Here is an 18,764-nt window from a genome sequence, read left to right on the forward strand (position 1 = left end):
AGCCTCAAAATACGGGGGAGCCAATTTAAAACCGAGTTGAGAAGGAATTTCTTCTCCCAGAGGGTTGTGAATCTGTGGAATTCTCTGCCCAAGGAAGCAGTTGAGGCTTGCTCATTGAATGTATTCAAGTCACAGATAGATTTTTAACCAATAAGGGAATTAAGGGTTACTGGGAGAGGGCGGGTAAGTGGAGCTGAGCCCACGGCTAGATCAGCCATGATCTTATTGAATGGCGGAGCAGGCTCGAGGGGCTAGATGGCCTACTCCTGTTCCTAATTCTTATGTTCTTATGTTCTTATGGACTTCCCCAACATCGGGAACAATCTTCCTGCATCTAACCTGTCCAGTCCCGTGAGAATCTTATACGTTTCTATGAGATCCCCTCTCATCCTTCTAAACTCCAGTGAATAAAGGCCCAGTTGATCCAGTCTCTCCTCATATGACAGTCCAGCCATCCCTGGAATCAGTCTGGTGAACCTTCGCTGCACTCCCTCAATAGCAAGAATGTCCTTCCTCAGATTAGGAGACCAAAACTGAACACAATATTCCAGGTGAGGCCTCACTAAGGCCCTGTACAACTGCAGTAAGACCTCCCTGCTCCTATACTCAAATCCCCTAGCTATGAAGGCCAACATACCATTTGCGTTCTTTACTGCCTGCTGTACCTGCATGCCCACTTTCAGTGACTGATGAACCATGACACTCAGGTCTCGTTGCACTTCCCCTTTTCCTAATCTGCCGCCATTCAGATAATATTCTGCCTTTGTGTTTTTGCCCCCAAAATGGATAAACTCATATTTATCCACATTATACTGCATCATCTATAACAACAACAATAACAACATCAACAACAGTATACCACCCCTGCACCCTCCTACGATTCTATCTGCAGCCACCAATGCCTTTCCTCCCCAATCCCTCCCTGATCTTGGCCCTGACCCCTTCCTCCTCCTCCCGCTATCAGTACCCCTGGCCCTGCCCACGTCGGGACCAGTACGTTGTGCACCAGCACAGCACCTCGAGTGTGACTGCTGGGGGGGGGGCGGCGACAATAGCAGCGTTATGTGTGGGGGTTCAGCCATGAACTCATTGAATGGCGGTGCAGGCTAGAAGGGCCGAATGGCCTACTCCTGCACCTATTTTCTATGTTTCTATGTTTTTCTGGAGAAGATGGAGCGGCTGAAGACCCATCTTCAAAGTTGGGAGAAACCAGTTCCTCCCGACGATCAGGTGCTGTCACCATTGGTGGTATGGCACCTTGGGGTGCAGTGCCATATCCCAGGACCGTCGATTCCCGCATAGCATTGGCATTGGTGGTCCGGGTGTTCTCCCTCACCGCGGCAATCAGCTCCGCCATATCCTCCAACTGACGGGCTGCTAAAGCCGCGATATTTGCGGACAACGCAGCAATGGCCTGGAGGAGCTCTCGACTCAAGTCGATGCTCATCCTGGACAGTCCCACCATGTGCAGGCTTGCATCTGCCTGTCACGTAGCATTCGCACTTTAAACATAAGTTTAAAGAACATAAGAACATAAGAATTAGGAATAGGCCATCTAGCCCCTCGAGCCTGCTCCGCCATTCAAAAAGATCATGGCTGATCTGGCCGTGGACTCAGCTCCACTTACCCGCCCGCTCCCCATAACCCTTAATTCCCTTATTGGTGGATCAGCCGCCGCGGATTCACCACGGGGGTCGATGTGCACCGTTGCATGATGCTTGGTCCCACTTCCTCGGGCAGGAATCCAAGAAAGAGGAACCAGTGGCTGCAGGTAGAAAGGACCCTTGAAATACCGCCACCCCTCCCTCCTCCTGCACCACCACTGTTACAACGTTTTGAGGGGTGTTCGCCTCCAGCTATATCTCTTCATTTGTTATTCCCTCCAATGACTCCTCTCTGGGAGAGGCAGACGGCTCCACCTCTGCAACTGTAAAAACATAACATTAATAGTCGGCAACAGGGGAGGGGAGGGTTCAGAGGAAACATCACAGCAATTCACCCTGCACAGGTTTATGTGGAGAACAAACATTTTTTACCAAGCATCATTGCATGAAACTTATCAAAAACAAATTTTACATAAAGTACATGACATAACAAAACTTGAGTCCCAAACAGTTTGGTTTCCAAGTGGCACAGTGTGATCAACCAAAAAATCATGTCACAACTAACAAGATTTCTTGCTCCCAGCATTACATTACATTCTACATTATATTGCCATAAGATTGAATTACATGTCCGCAGTACAGGCCAGGGATTATGCAGACTTATCCTCTGGGAGAACTGATTCGGCACCAATACATGCGGTGGTGCGATCATATGCTCCCGTCAGGACTGCAGTGCGTTCCTCGAGATCTGTCAGAGGAATAGTCTTCGACGGACCTCCGCCCCTTTTGCAGAGCTCCGCCCTATTGCCGACTAATTTTTTCTGCAAAGGTGAGAAAAAATATGTGTCAACTAATTTCACAGCTACTAATACAGAACACACACATACATACATATATATAGGTACACATCCCCAATTAACTGTCCCCAGTCTTTTAGTCAATGAGTGCACCATTTACGTTCTGTTAGCACTCAAGTGTTGCATGATGAACACATGAAAATACAGAGGACTTACACAATGAGATCGATGATGGGAAATAAAAAATGTCACAAAGTTTTACAACATAATAAAACGTGGCACTACTTAAGAGTAATTCGTCAATGCTTGATGAAAGTTATTATTTACGCTCGCAGACCCAACAATGTCATTCCGCTGTTTGCGGCACTAGTTCGGCCCCCGCATCACAGGTGCGACGGAGGACACCGCCTCAACAATCTCTCGCCATAACCACTGATAAACATATGGTGATGGTTTCCCTCGCGTTAATTGATCCTAGTGGGCTTCCACTTCGTAGACCAATAATTCCTGGGCTTCTTCGGAGAAATAAACGGCCCTCCTCCTCCCATCTAGCTCCTTTTCCACTTCCATGGCTTGATTTTCCATGATATTTATGTTTATTTATATATTTGAATTTAAATAATTATTTATTATTTATTATTATTAGTAGTATTATTTTTATGATGTATTATTACTATAATTATTCATAGTTATATTATATCATCATTTATATTATCAAATAATAGTCAATATACTCCTCAAAATTGTTTTACACACAGATATTTTTTGAACAGCTCCTCTCTCTGTGAGATCCACCCACCTCTGCACTTTTTAAATTGTCCACTGCTCTCAGTCTTCTCTGCACATGCGCAGGGTCACCCTTGACCCCAAAATCGCGAGAAAATGGCCGCGCATGTGCAGACAAGCAAAAGTGCCGGTTTTTCCAGTGGTGCTGCTTACCTTTAGTAAGGCAAGCAGATCGCCCAGTTTTAGTCTGCCACCACCACCCGCTCCAGCCCACTACCGCAACGCATCGCCGCCGCCCAGACTGATGGAGCAAAAACTGCGGGGTTGCGCAGCAGCAGTATTTCAGCGCTTGAAAAGACGTAACTGCCGGAATACCGCTAAGGATCCGGCGCCAGCGATCGGAGGGGAATTTCTAGCCCGAGGATTCTTTGGAAACATTTTACTAATATCCAGCAGTGCCAGTTCATGGGGATTATTGAATAGCTTGGCGTGTTGTTGAAGTGCTGTAGGTTAACTACAACTATTTTAAAGGAGAAAAAAATGTTAGAAATGAACTCTCATGATGTCCTTTTCAGACTATTCTGCACATTCACCATCAAAGAACCACCATACATCATCGACCAGTGAAGCCGTTCCTCCTCCGACCCTCTCTCAAAATCAAGCGTTTTCTCTTCCACCTGGGCATACTGTGTGTTGCTTCATGGATGGCGGAGTTGGACTGTATGACATGGGAGCGAAGAAGTGGAACTTTCTGAGAGATCTGGTAGGCTGTAGGAAGGATTGTTTATTTTAAATAGCACCCGTCGCAACAAGTATAACCAGTACCCTTTGTGCTGTATTGGTGGAAAGAGAAATAATTGTAAACAATCATCATTAGAAAAGGCTAACAGACCCCAAAACAGGTCTTGTTTATGATTTTGTATTCCAGGGTCACGTGGAAACAATCTTTGACTGTAAATTTAAGCCAGACGACCCCAACCTCCTGGCCACGGCATCATTTGATGGGACAATAAAAGTGTGGGATATAAACACCTTGACAGCAGTGTACACCTCACCTGGTAATGAGGGCGTCATCTACTCCCTGTCCTGGGCTCCAGGTAAGATATCATTGGCCAGGTTCTCAGGAGCCTCATGTCAGTACTGTTAAATACCAGGTATACCTCATGGCGAGCAGGGGATGGGGCCATTGAAGCTGCATCACATTGTCCTCACATGGACTCTTCCTTTTATTGAGAAGCCCAGGCATGGGGTTCAAGCTATCGGGCCGCACATCCACACAGATTAAATATGTGTAAAGAGCCGAATCAAGAAATAGTGATTCGGTGATGTCCAGGCATTGGGTTTTAAGAACCTACAGATCAAAGGAAAGACAGAGGAAGATCATTGTCTATGTGGTTGATAGTGAGGAAGAAAGCTGTAGCCTGCAGGAAGATATCAATGGACTGGTCAAGTAGGCAGAAAAGTGGCAAATGAAAATATATTGGGAGCAGAGTGAGGTAATGCATTTGTGGAGGGCTAACAAGGCAAAGGATAGACAATAAATGGTAGGATGCTGAGAAGTGTAGAGGAACAGAGGGACCTTGGAGAGTATGCCTGCGGATCCCTGAAAGCAGCAGGACCAGTAGATAAGGTGGTTAAGAAGGCATACGGAATACTTTCCTTTAATAGTCAAAGCGTAGAATATAAGAGCAGGAGGGGTTTGCTACAACTGTATAAAACACTAGTTAGGTCACAATGACAGTACATACAATTCTGGTCAATACATCACAGGAAGGATGTGATTGCACTAGAGAGGGTACAGAGGAGATATATGATGATGTTGCCAGGACTGGAGAATTTTAGCTATGAGGAAAAATTGGATGGATTGGGGTTGTTTCCTTTGGAACAGACGAGGCTGATGGGAGATTTATTTCAGGTGTATAAAATTATGAAGGACCTAGATAGAGTGGATAGGAAGGACCTATTTCACTTAGCAGAGCGGTCACCAACCAGATTTAAAGTAGTTGGTAGAAGGATTAGAGGGGAGTCGAACTTTTTCCACCTAGAGGGTGATGGGGGTCTGGAACTCACTGCCTGAAAATTGGCAGAGGCAAAAAGCCTCACCGCATTTTAAAAATACTTGAATGTGCACTTAAAGTGCCGTGAATTTCTATGATACTACTATAAGGAGCTGTATATAATTGCAGCAGAGTTTAGACAGAGGGCAACAAAGTGAGTGAAACTAGGTCTGACAACCTCAGAGAATAATAGAAAATATGGAACTTCAGTTATGATGGAGAGACTAGAGAAGGTGGGATTGTTCTCCTTAGAGCAGAGCAGGTGAAGGGGAGAGATGATGGAGGTGTCCAAATTAAGAAGGATTTTGATAGTGAATAAACACAAACTGTTTCCAGAGGCAGTGGGGTCAGTAATTAGTTTTAAGGTGATTAGAAAAAGAACCAGAAGTGAAATGAGTGGAAAACAAAATTATGCAGCGAGTTGTTGTGATCTGGAATGCACTGTCTGAAATGGAGGTGGAAGCAGATTCAATAATAACTTTCAAAAGGGAATTGGATAAATACTTGAAGGGGAAAGGTTTGCAGGGCTATGGGGAAAGAGCGAGGAAATGGGACAAATTGGATAGCTCTTTCAAAGAGCCGGCATAGGCTCAATGGCCCCCTTCTGTGCTGTATCATTCTATAATTCTATATAAAAAAAAAATGTCCTAATACCAGACTGACAATAAGTGAACTTGAACCAATAAATAAAACATAATTTTCAACTTATTTACACTCAACCATTAGGCAGGTAGCGTGATTTTAGAACATAGAAACAAAAGAAAGAGGAGCAGGAGTAGGCCATATGGCCCCTCGAGCTGCTCCACCATTCAATGAGTTCATGGCTGATCTGATCATGGACTCAGCTCCACTTCCCTGCCCACTCCCCATAACCCTTTACTCATTTATCGCTCAAAAATCTGTCCATCTCCTCCTTAAATATATTCAATATATGGACCCAGCCTCCACAGCTCTCTGGACAGAGAATTCCACAGATTTACAACACTCAGAGACGAAATTCCTCCTCATCTCAGTTTTAAATGGGCGACCCCTTATTTGGAAACTATGCCCCCTAGTTCTAGATTCCCCTCTCTGCATCTACCTTGTTGAACCCCTCATTATCTTATATGTCTCAATAAGATCACCTCTCATTTTTCTGAACTCCAATGAGTACAGACCCAACCTGCTCAACCTTTCTTCATAAGTCAATCCCTTCATCTCAGGAATCAACCGATTTAAACTTCTCTGAACTGCCTCCAATACAAATATATCCCTCCTTAAATAAGGAGACCAAAACTCTACGCAGTCCTCTAGGTGTGGCCTCACCAATATCCTGTACAGTTGTAGCAGGACTTCTCTGCTTTTATATTCTATCCCCCTTGCAATGAAGGCCAACATTCCATTTGCCTTCCTGATCACCTGCACACCTTTTTGTGCTTCATGCACTCGGACCCCCAGGTCCCTCTGTACTGCAACATTTTGTAATTTTTCTCCATTTAAATAATAATTTGCATTTTTATTTTTTCTGCCAAAGTGGATAACTCACACTTTCCCACATTATACTACTCCATCTGCCAAATTTTTGCCCACTCACTTAGCCTATCTATGTCCTTTTGCAGATTTTTTGTGTCCTCCTCACACATTGCTTTTCCTCCCATAAGAACATAAGAACATAAGAATTAGGAACAGGAGTAGGCCATCTAGCCCCTCGAGCCTGCTCCGCCATTCAAAATGATCATGGCTGATCTTTGTATCATTAGCTCCCATCTTTATATCATTAGCAAACTTGGCTGCATTACACTCGGTCCCTTCTTCCAAATCATTAATATAGATTGTAAATAGTTGAGGCCCCAGCACCGATCCCTGTGGCATCCCACTAGTTACTGTTTGCCAACAGGAAAATGAACCATTTATCCCGACTCTCTGTTTTCTGTTAGTTAGCCAACCCTATACCCATGCTAATATATTACCCCCAACCCCATGAACTTTCATGCAGTAACCTTTTATGTGGCACCTTATTGAATGCCTTCTGGAAATCCAAATACACCACATCCACTGGTTCCCCCTTATCCATCCAGCTCATTACATCCTCGAAGAACTCCAGCAAATTCGTCAAACATGATTTCCCTTTCATAAAACCATGCTGACTCTGATTGACTAAATTATGCTTTTCCAAATGTCCTGCTACTGCTGCTATTTTATTTTACATAATTTTGCTAATGTATCCGTAAATAAGCTTGTCCTGTCTCCCTCAAGTACTGCTTCACAACTAAGTCAGATCTCATCCTAACGTTATGTTATCACATTTGCACTTTCTCGGAGCTGTTCCTTTAAAACAACACTCATTTTAAATGCATCACTAAATGTATCTGTAAGGCCTCTGTCTATGTCTGTAGTGACTGGAACAAGAGCAGTTTACTCATTTAAAAACTTTGAAACGTAAGCGGTCTATACTTCACAACTACATGTTAATGTCCTCTGTACTTGAAGGTGATCTAAACTGCATCGCAGGTGCAACCTCACGCAACGGAGCTTTTATCTGGGATGTGAAAAAAGGCAAAACCATTACTAGATTTAGCGAGGTAAGTTGTTGTGTTTCATCTTCTTACAGTTAAATGCAGAAAGTAAGATAGAAGTTGACTTTTTTTGTATTCTGATGTAACTGGATGAGATAAAAACAGAAGATGCTGAAAACACTCAGCAGGTCAGGCAGCATCTGTAAAGAGAGAAACAGAGTTAACGTTTCAAGTTTTGTCACATTTGCATTATAAATAATATAAGATCTGATTTGTCTATTTGGAAGAGTCTGCAATAGAAAGGAAGAAAGATTTGCATTTATATAGCACCTTTCACATCCTCAGAATGTCCCAAAGTGCTTTACAGCCAATGAAGTACTTGTGAAATGTGGTCACGTTGTAATAGAAACATAGAAATTTACAGCACAGAAGGAGGCCATTTAATGTAGGAGACGTGGCAGTAATTTTGCACACAACAAGGTATCAAATGACCAGATATGTTGTTTTAGGTGTTGATTGGGGGCCAAATGCTGACTTGGACATTTCTCCTGCTCTTCTTTGAACAGTGCCATGGGATCTTTTACATCTGCCCGGAACGGCAGTTAGGTTTAGCAGCCAAAAGACAGTGGGGCCGAAATCTCCCCTCCCCCGCTCCCCGTCCACCCCCCACCGCTCCGCTGCTGCCGATCTGTCCAAAGTGCGTCATCAGAGTGCTCACCGCCGATATCCCTCTCCGACGGCGAAATTCCACTGAGAAAATCTTCCTCCCGCCGGGCTGTGCCAAAAGCTGCTTTTCTCAGACGGTGCAATGAGGCTGTGGCCTTCTAAAATGGCGGTGCAGCTCCCATTAAAGGGGAGAACGCACTGCCGCTGCCACCATGTTTTTTTTTGTCGGCTGACTGCCATGTTGGGTTCGGCCGGGCCGCCAACAGGCAGCCTGGCACCCTCTCTTGGGTATTGAGGGAGTGCAGTGAAGGTTCACCAGACTAATTCCAGGGCTGGCTGGACTGTCATATGAGGAGAGACTGGACCAACTGGGCCTTTATTCACTGGAGTCTCGAAGGATGAGAGGGGATCTCATAGAAACGTATAAGATTCTGACGGGACTGGACAGGTTAGATGCGGGAAGAATGTTCCCGATGTTGGGGAAGTCCATAATCAGGGGACATAGTCTTAGGATAAGAGGTAGGCCATTTAGGATTGATATGAGGAGAAATTTCTTCACTCATTGAGTTGTTAACCTGTGGAATTCCCTGCCGCAGTGAGTTGTTGATGCCAGTCCATTGGATATATTCAAGAGGGAGTTATATATGGCCCTTACGGCGAAGGGGATCAAGGGGTATGGAGAGAAAGCAGGAAAGGTGTACTGAGCTATGATCTTATTGAATGGCGGTGCAGACTTGAAGGGCCGAATGGCCTACTCCTGCACCTATTTTCTATGTTTCTATGATGGCCCAGTGGACTTCCGGTCTGCCGGGAAAACAAAACCAAAGAGGAGAATTTTGCTCAAGAGGCAGTGAAAACACGAGAAACGGTGTGCGTGCGCCCCGTTTCCAGGTGTGGGCAGTTTCGGTCCCAGTACCTCCAACAGTGCAGCACTCCCTCAATGCTGCATTGAAGTGACAGCCTAGATTGTATGCTCAAGTCTCTGGAATTGAGGACTCAGACATGAGAGTGCTACGACTGAGCCACGGCTGACAGGTGCGTGTTTGTTGCTGTCTTCTTTCCTGGAACAGTGCTGTGTAACCTTTTATTAATGAAATGGACATTTATCCATCTCAATAAAATGAAGTAAATGCGGAGATAACGTTAGTGTATAAGAGGATAGATCTTCGATCAGCCAACATCCCCAGCATCGAAGCACTAACCACACTCGACCAGCTCTGTTGGGCGGGCCACATTGTCAGCATGACTCCCGAAGCAAGCGCTGCACTCGGAACTCCTACACGGCAAGCGAGCCCCAGGTGGGCAGAGGAAACATTTCAAGGACACCCTCAAGGCCTCCTTGATAAAGTGCAACATCCCCACTGACACCTGGGAGTTACTGGCCAAAGACCGCCCTAAGTGGAGGAAGAGCATGCGAGAGGGCGCTGAGCACCTCGAGTCTCGTCGCCGAGAGCATGCAGAAAACAAGCGCAGGCAGCGGAAGGAGCATGCGGCAAACCTGTCCCACCTTCCCTTACCCTCAACGACTATCTGACCCACCTGTGACTGAGACTGTAATTCCCGTATTGCACTGTTCAGTCACCTGAAACCTCACTTTTAGAGCGGAAGCAAGTCTTCCTTGATTTTGAGGTACTGCCTATGATGATAATGTTAGTGTATAAGAGGATAGACAAAACTTAACTGGGATTGATTTACATTTGCAAGAGCTCTGTCATGCTCGTGCTGTATTCTGGTTATTTTTGTTCGTGTCAACGATATCACTGCGGACTATTAGAACTACAGCGATTGTCACAGTGGTGTCATCAATACTGTCACCAATTACTACTTAATTCAGAACTTGACCATAGAATATACAAAGTACTCTGTGCATTAGTATCAAACTCTAAAATATAAGCATGCACTTATATTCTCTTATTTCAATGCGTTTCTGTAGTACTTGAACAACTTTGGCAGACACTTTGTGGACTTCAGAAACATACGTCACATGGCATTACATCACTTCGGTTCAGGTATCACAAGCCACCAGCAGCTTGCAGCCATTTCTGAGTCTCTTCACCTGTCCCCGTTCACCATTCAGTTCCCAGCCACCGTAACTTCAACACAGGTCGTGGACAGGATATATAGAATAATATTTTCAAATTATATTTCGAAATAAAAGCAGCACTGCGTTTCAAGGCTGAAACACATCTCAGGATTCAGGTGATGTGTGTAAATTACTCCAACTTCACCTGCAACAATTAAATGCATCCTGTGACAGTGCCACCTGGGGTCCACTATGTTATGTACATATGTAACAGCTGTTTGAGCACTGCCATTTAATTTTCTGGGTAAATAGTAGACAGCGGTATTGACTGTCTTATTTTTCTTTCTTAATGTTCCATGCCTTCTAGGCCCTTTATTCTTACACTTCATACCTCTGTTGCTCTTCATGCCTCCACATAGTCCCCTAATGCGTCTCACTGCCTTCCTAACAGTATGTGAAGCACTTGTGATGTTTCTGAAAGGCGCTACAAAAATACAAGGTTGTTTTCCTTCCTTCCTTCCTTTTCTTTCATTCCTTTTTCTTCTTTCCTTCCTTTCCTTCCTTCATTCTTTCCTTCCTTTGCTTTATTTTCTTTATTTTTTTCCCCTCTTTGGATAGCAAGGGCTTATTTCACTTGGTGAAGGGGTCAATTACCAGGGGGCATAGTTTTAAGGTGGTTGGTGGAAGGTTCAGAGGGGATGTGGGGGGGGGGGGGGAAGGTGGGGCTTCTTCACGCAGAGGGTTGTGGGGGTCTGGAACTCACTGCCTGGATGGGTGATAGAGGTAGAACCCTCACCACATTTAAAAGGTGCTTGGATGGGCACTTGCAGGGTTATGGACCGAGAGCTGGTAAGTGGGAATAGACTGGATAACCTCTTGTTGGCTGGCGCAAATACGATGGTAAGTACTGCAGGGAATCGAATACTGCCAGAGTGATTTCCTGGATAGGCCAGAGAAGAATTTTCCCAGATTTTTTTCCCCCAATTGGCCTGGGTTTTTATCTGTTTTATTTTTGCCTCTCCCAGGAGATCACATGGCTCCGATTGGGGTGGAGTGTAGAATGTTGCGATGCATGGAGTATCACAGTTGTGTGGAGCGGACTGGTTGGGCCAGATGCTCTTTAATTTTCTACCGATGTTCACTGCTCATAGGTTTACATGTAATCTTCAGGGCTGCTGACCCAGGGCTGTGTGGCTCTTTGTCGGCCGGCGTGGACACGATGGGCCGAAATGGCCTCCGCCTGTGCTGTAAATTTCTATGTTTCTATGTTTCTGAAGTCCACAAACTGTCTGCCAAAGTTGTTCAAGTACTACAGAAACGCATTGAAATAAGAGAATGAAAGATGAACAGGTGTGACTCACTGTACATGGATTTCCATGGGTTTTGGAGCACATGTCAGGAAATGGAGAGAAAAATCTGAGTCATTACTATCAAATGTTCGAAAAGTGAAATGTCGAACTCTCCTACACAGCCTGTAGCACAGCTCAACATTAGCATCAAATATGCCCTATTTTTATGTCTATCATAACATGGATAATAAATCTGATTAAATTGTTAATATAGAGACTATGGGGTAGAAATTCGGTATCGCCCCATGTGGGGGCGGTAACCTGCAGGGAGGTGCGAGACTCAGCGCCAGGCGCGGAAGTCCCACCCCTCTCGAGAAATTCGGGTGACTGCCCCCGGAAGGAAGTGAGCACTCAATCAACCGCTACACTTCCTTCCTGGGGTGCTAACGGGGCAAATGGAAAAGGGACCTACCTGGAACACCATGGAGCGGGGATGCTACATGATCAGCATAGCACTCGAGCAGATCACAGCCAGGACCCCACGAAGAAAATGGAGCAGCCGTGGATTTTTTTTATTTTCCATCGGCCACCTTGCCTTTAGCTTTTGCCTCGGTAGCGGCTGGCTGTCTGATCCATGCTTCCTGCCGCCGTTGGTGCTTCCTCCTGGCGCTGCCACACAGGACGTAAGTGAATTTCAGGGCTGGGGCGATAACGGGATGAGGCGCGCGCCGATGACGTCACGATCTCCGGGCGCAGGAGATTGAGGCGCAAGACTGTAGCGCCGCCGCTAAGCTCCCACCCAATCATCATCATAGGCAGTCCCTCGAAATCGAGGAAGACTTGCTTCCACTCTAAAAGTGAGTTCTTAGGTGACTGTACAATCCAATACGGGAATTACAGTCTCTGTCACAGGTGGGACAGACAGTGGTTGAAGGAAAGGGTGGGTGGGGAGTCTGGTTTGCCGCACGCTCCTTCCGCTGTCTGCGCTTGTTTCCTGCATATGGCGGTAGTCATTGCCAGTGTTGCACCCAGGCGGTATGGCATTTGCGCCCAGTTAGCACCCTTCGGGGGCACTAACAAGAGGCACAGATGCACCAAATTTCGAGTCCATATAAGTTCGACTTGAAGATTACCTTCTGTTGACTCCCTGACGAAGCCTTTGCCAAAGAGATATGCTGAGCCTGGTCTATAATGTTTTCACTCACAGGTTAACTCAAGAATAACACATAGATCGTCCGTAGAGAGTAACAAACCAATAACACATCAAGGGATTCAGATGATATAAAGGCATGAAGCCAAACGCAAGCACATTATCACAATTCATCTGTCTCCCAAGATACTTCATTCTTCTTTCCAAGTACTATATTGGCAATGGTAGTACCCAAGAGGCTGTTAATGAAACAAAACTACAACACATTGATGCTGCATTACGAGATTTCAATCAGCAATGCAGCCAGTTTCTCTTTAGATGTTCAAATGAACTTGCTGGTTTTGTTTCAATACAATGGTACAGTTAGTGTCTTTTATTATTCCTTGAAGCATGGAAAAAATGGAATCTTCTGTATTGCTTGGAGCCACAAAGATTCCAAAAGGATCGCGACGTGTAGCGGGGACGGATTCTGGTAAGTACTCTTTCTGTCACTTGTCTCATTTTTTTCATTGCTAAAACTATGCAAGGGCATTAGGAGGTGTGCATAGTATACAGACATTTGCATGCTTTATAATCAACTGGAACAACCTGATTTTCACTCTAACCGTGGCCTTCAGTCATTAGGAAATTTCCTGCTCCCTGAATATCTGTCGCCATTCCCTGCCCGTTTGTCAGAAGTTGCTGCTATTCCGCACACTTCCCATTCATTTCCAGTTAGAGAATGTAAGGCAGAGATTTTTGAAAACAGGCCTATCCCACCCTCCCACTAGTAAAAGAGCAGCACTATCGACCTAATAATGCAAAAAAAGAACTGAGAGGTTGAACCTGTCAGGAAAGACTGAACAGACTGGGGCTCCTTTCTCGAGAAAAGAGAAGGCCGAGGGGGTGACCTGATAGAGGTCTTTAAGATTAAGAAAGGTTTGCTAGGGTAGACGTGTAGAAGGTGTTTCCACTTGTGAGGGCGATCAAAACTAGGGGCCATAAATATAAGACAGTAGGGAATCCAATAGGGAATTCAGGAGAAACGTCTTTACCCAGAGAGTGGTGAGAATGTGGAACTCACTGCCACAGGGAGTGGTTGAGAGAAACCACATAGATGCCTTTAAGGGGAAGCTGGATAAATACAGGAGGGACAAAGGAAAATAACGATATGCGGATAGGGTTAGATGAAGAAGGGTGGGAAGAGGCTCGTGTGGAGCATAAATGCCAATATGGAGCAGTTGGGCTGAAGGGCCTGTTTCTGTGCCGTACATTCTATGTAACAGAGCCCGTTTGCTCACACTGTGGATGTTGGAATAGTCCAGCTCACGAACATTGCTCTCTTGCTTTACTTGAATGGAGAATAAGAGAAAGAATACTCTGAATCCCAGTACTGATGACATAAGGCAGAGAGCAAAAACAAAGACAGAAAGAGAGAGCGTACAGGAAATTAACTTTCTCTCTTCATGTAACTTCTCCATCGGACAAGATGAGTATATATATGACCGGCTTCGGGCCAGAGTCAGGATTGTTCTTAGACTTGTGCTCAAGAGATATGAACAGTGTAAAAATGAGATAGCAACGCTCTGAGCCTTCCATATCCACCATATTGGTGACCTCCACAAATTATTCAACTCGATTAATCATACAACCCTTCACAAGTCCACACTGACTCTCTTTGATTAGCTCATACTATAAAATCATAGAATGGTTACAGCACAGAAGGAGGCCATTTGGCCTGTCGAGCCCGTGCCGGCTCTCTGCAAGAGCATTTCAGCAAGTCCCACACCCCCGCCCTTTCCCCGTAGCCTTGCAAATATTTTTCCTTCAGGTACTTATCCAATTCCCTTTTGAAAGCCGCGATTGAGTCTGCCTCCACCACCCTCTCAGGCCGTGCATTCCAGATCCTAACCACTCGCTGCATAAAAAAGTTTTTTCTTATGTTGCCTTTGGTTCTTTTGCCAATTACCTTAAATCTGTGTCCTCTGGTTCTCGACCCTTCCACCAATAGAAACAGTTTCTCTCTATCTACTCTGTCTCAACTCCTTATGATTTTGAACACCTCTATCAAATCTCCAATCAACCTTTTCTGCTCCAAGGAGAACAACCCCAGCTTCTCCAGTCTATCCATTTAACTGAAGTCTCTCATCCCTGGAATCATTCTCGTAAATCTTTTCTACACCCTCTCTAAGGCCTTTACGTCCTTCCTAATGTGCGGTGCCCAGAATTGGTCGCACTACTCCAGTTGAGGCCGAACCAGTGTTTTATACAGGTTCATCATAACTTCCTTCACCATTACCAAGTCCAAGTGCTCAGTCACGCTGATGATCAATTCTAGTAACTTCCCCATAACTGATGTTAAACTGACAGGTCAATAGTTTCTGGATTTCTCTCTCCCTACTTTCTTAAACAAAGGCTTGTCATTTCCAATTGAAAGACATGATTCGCTAATCTAGAGAGCTTTGGAAAATCATGATAAGTGCAACTGCAATTTCCTCTCCTATTGCTTTTAATACCCTCGTGTGGAAACTTACATTTATGTACTGTAGTACCTTTCACGACCACCGGATGTCTCAAAGCACTTTACAGCCAATGAAGTACTTTTGGAGTGTAGTCACTGTTGTAATGTGGGAAACGCGGTAGCCAAGTTGCGCACAGCAAGCTCCCACAAACAGCAGTGTGATAATGACCAGATAATCTGCTTTTGTTATCTTGATTCAGGGATAAATATTGGCCAGGACACAGGGGATAACTCCCCTGCTCTTCTTCGAAATAGTGCCATGGGATCTTTTATGTCGGATGAGACGTTAATGTACAGTGTGCGGTGACGGAGACAGGTAGCATATAGTTCTTGGCTGACTGCAATGGTCTCTGTCTGTGGTGCTGCTGCCCAAGTACTGTTGACATGTTGTTCTTTGCAGCATTATTCGAACAATCGATGGGAAAATTCTACACAAGTACAAGCATCCAGCTGCTGTTTTTGGCTGTGATTGGAGCCAGAATAATAAGTAAGTAAATCCTTCTCAAGGCACTGCCCATTCACTTATTCTTTTGGATTTGCAACCACTTATCCCTGTAAAGTGTGAGGCACATATTTGTTTGGGGCTGCCCATAAGGACTCCATCTTTATTCAGCAGGGTCAAAGTTGACATTTTATGAAAATGGTTGGATTTAATTTGCAATTTTCTGAAGTAAACGAGCTGCTCGCACCTGCGCTATCAGCACTAACCTCCTCAGTCAGGAGGGTGGGACAATCCAGCCATTGAACGTCATCACAGATGCTATCATAGAAATTTACCACACAGAAGGAGGTCATTTCGGCCCATCGTGTCCGCGACGGCCGACAAAGAGCTATCCAGCCTAATCCCACTTTCCAGCTCTTGGTCCGTACGTTACAGCAATTCAAGTGCATATCTGAGTACTTTTTAAATGTGCTGAGGGTTCTGCCTCTCCCACCCTTTCAGGCAGTGAGTTCCAGACCCCCACCAACGTCTGGGCGAAAACAGTTCTCCTCAACTCCCACAAACAGCAAAGCGATAATGACCAGATAATTTGTTTTTGTTACGTTAATTGAAGGATAAATATTAGCCAGGACACCAGGGATAACTACCCTGCTCTTCTTCGAAATAGAACCATGGGATCTTTTACATCCACCTGAGAGAGCAAACGGGGGCCTCGGTTTATCTCATCCAAAAGATGGCACCTCTAACAGTGCAGCACTCCCTCAGCACTGCACTGGAGCACCAGCCGAGATTTTTGCATGCTCAAGTCCCTGGTGTGGGACTTGAACCCACAACCCTCTGGCTCAGAGGCGCGAGTGCTACCCATTGAGCCACAGCTAACATAGAAACATCGAAACATAGAAAATAGGTGCAGGAGTAGGCCATTCGGCCCTTCTAGCCTGCACCGCCATTCAATGAGTTCATGGCTGAACATGCAACTTCAGTACCCCATTCCTGCTTTCTCACCATACCCCTTGATTCCCCTAGTAGTAAGGACTTCATCTAACTCCTTTTTGAATATATTTAGTGAATTGGCCGCAACAACTTTCTGTGGTAGAGAATTCCACAGCTTCACCACTCTCTGGGTGAAGAAATTCCTCCTCATCTCGGTCCTAAATGGCTTCCCCCTTATCCTTAGACTGTGTCCCCTGGTTCTGGACTTCCCCAAATTGGGAACATTCTTCCTGCATCTAACCTGTCTAACCCCGTCAGAATTTTAAACGTTTCTATGAGGTCCCCTCTCATTTTTCTGAACTCCAGTGAATACAAGCCCAGTTGATCCAGTCTTTCTTGATAGGTCAGTCCCGCCATCCCGGGAATCAGTCTGGTGAACCTTCGCTGCACTCCCTCAATAGCAAGAATGTCCTTCCTCAGGTTAGGAGACCAAAACTGTACACAATACTCCAGGTGTGGCCCTGTACAATTGTAGCAACACCTCCCTGCCCCTGTACTCAAATCCCCTCGCTATGAAGGCCAACATGCCATTTGCTTTCTTAACCGCCTGCTGTACCTGCATGCCAACCTTCAATGACTGATGTACCATGACACCCAGGTCTCTTTGCACCTCCCCTTTTTCTAATCTGTCACCATTCAGATAATAGTCTGTCTCTCAGGTTATCCACTTTGGTGGTAAAAACACACATTTATCCACATTATACTTCATCTGCCATGCATTTGCCCACTCACCTAACCTATCCAAGTCATTCTGCAGCCTCATAGCATCCTCCTCGCAGCTCACACTGCCACCCAACTTAGTGTCATCCGCAAATTTGGAGATACTACATTTAATTCCCTCGTCTAAATCATTAATGTACAGTGTAAACAGCTGGGGCCCCAGCACAGAACCTTGCGGTACCCCACTAGTCACTGCCTGCCATTCTGAAAAGTCCCCATTTACTCCTACTCTTTGCTTTCTGTCTGACAACCAGTTCTCAATCCATGTCAGCACACTACCCCCAATCCCATGTGCTTTAACTTTGCACATTAATCTCTTATGTGGGACCTTGTCGAAAGCCTTCTGAAAGTCCAAATATACCACATCAACTGGTTCTCCCTTGTCCACTCTACTGGAAACATCCTCAAAAAATTCCAGAAGATTTGTCAAGCATGATTTCCCTTTCACAAATCCATGCTGACTTGGACCTATCATATTACCTCTTTCCAAATGCAATGCTATGACATCCTTAATAATTGATTCCATCATTTTACCCACTACCGATGTCAGGCTGACCGGTCTATAATTCCCTGTTTTCTCTCTCCCTCCTTTTTTAAAAAGTGGGGTTACATTGGCTACCCTCCATTCCATAGGAACTGATCCAGAGTCAATGGAATGTTGGAAAATGACTGTCAATGCATCCACTATTTCCAAGGCCACCTCCTTAAGTACTCTGGGATGCAGTCCATCAGGCCCTGGGGATTTATCGGCCTTCAATCCCATCAATTTCCCCAACACAATTTCCCGACTAATAAGGATTTCCCTCAGTTCCTCCTCCTTACTAGACCCTCCGACCCCTTTTATATCCGGAAGGTTGTTTGTGTCCTCCTCAGTGAATACCGAACCAATGTACTTGTTCAATTGGTCCGCCATTTCTTTGTTCCCCGTTATGACTTCCCTGATTCTGACTGCAGGGGACCTACGTTTGTCTTTACTAACCTTTTTCTCCTTACATATCTATAGAAACTTTTGCAATCCGTCTTAATGTTCCCTGCAAGCTTCTTCTTGTACTCCATATTCCCTGCATTAATCAAACCCTTTGTCCTCCTCTGCTGAGTTCTAAATTTCTCCCAGTCCCCGGGTTCGCTGCTATTTCTGGCCAATTTGTATGCCACTTCCTTGGCTTTAATGCTATCCCTGATTTCCCTTGATAACACTGTGATTTTTAAACAAGGTAACTATTTGTACTGCACTTTTTTTGACAGACAGGTGACAAGCCCCACCTCCTGTCAACCTGTCAATCTCCTCTTCCCCCGTTCTCC

At 45.1% G+C, this 18,764-nt stretch overlaps 1 protein-coding gene across 3 annotated transcripts in view; it reads left to right on the forward strand.

Moving 5' to 3' along the window:
• Positions 1-18,764, forward strand: part of wdr17 (WD repeat domain 17) — a 330,335-nt gene that overhangs the window by 229,433 nt on the left and 82,138 nt on the right. For all 3 annotated transcript variants that reach the window (XM_070878342.1, XM_070878333.1, XM_070878351.1), the window contains 5 exons: positions 3,703-3,890; positions 4,056-4,224; positions 7,654-7,745; positions 13,197-13,279; positions 15,708-15,794. In XM_070878342.1, the coding sequence (XP_070734443.1) occupies positions 3,703-3,890; positions 4,056-4,224; positions 7,654-7,745; positions 13,197-13,279; positions 15,708-15,794 (619 nt within the window). The remainder of the gene's footprint in view (positions 1-3,702; positions 3,891-4,055; positions 4,225-7,653; positions 7,746-13,196; positions 13,280-15,707; positions 15,795-18,764) is intronic.

Source organism: Pristiophorus japonicus, chromosome 1 (assembly GCF_044704955.1).
Source record: "Pristiophorus japonicus isolate sPriJap1 chromosome 1, sPriJap1.hap1, whole genome shotgun sequence".
NCBI lineage: Eukaryota > Metazoa > Chordata > Chondrichthyes > Pristiophoridae > Pristiophorus > Pristiophorus japonicus.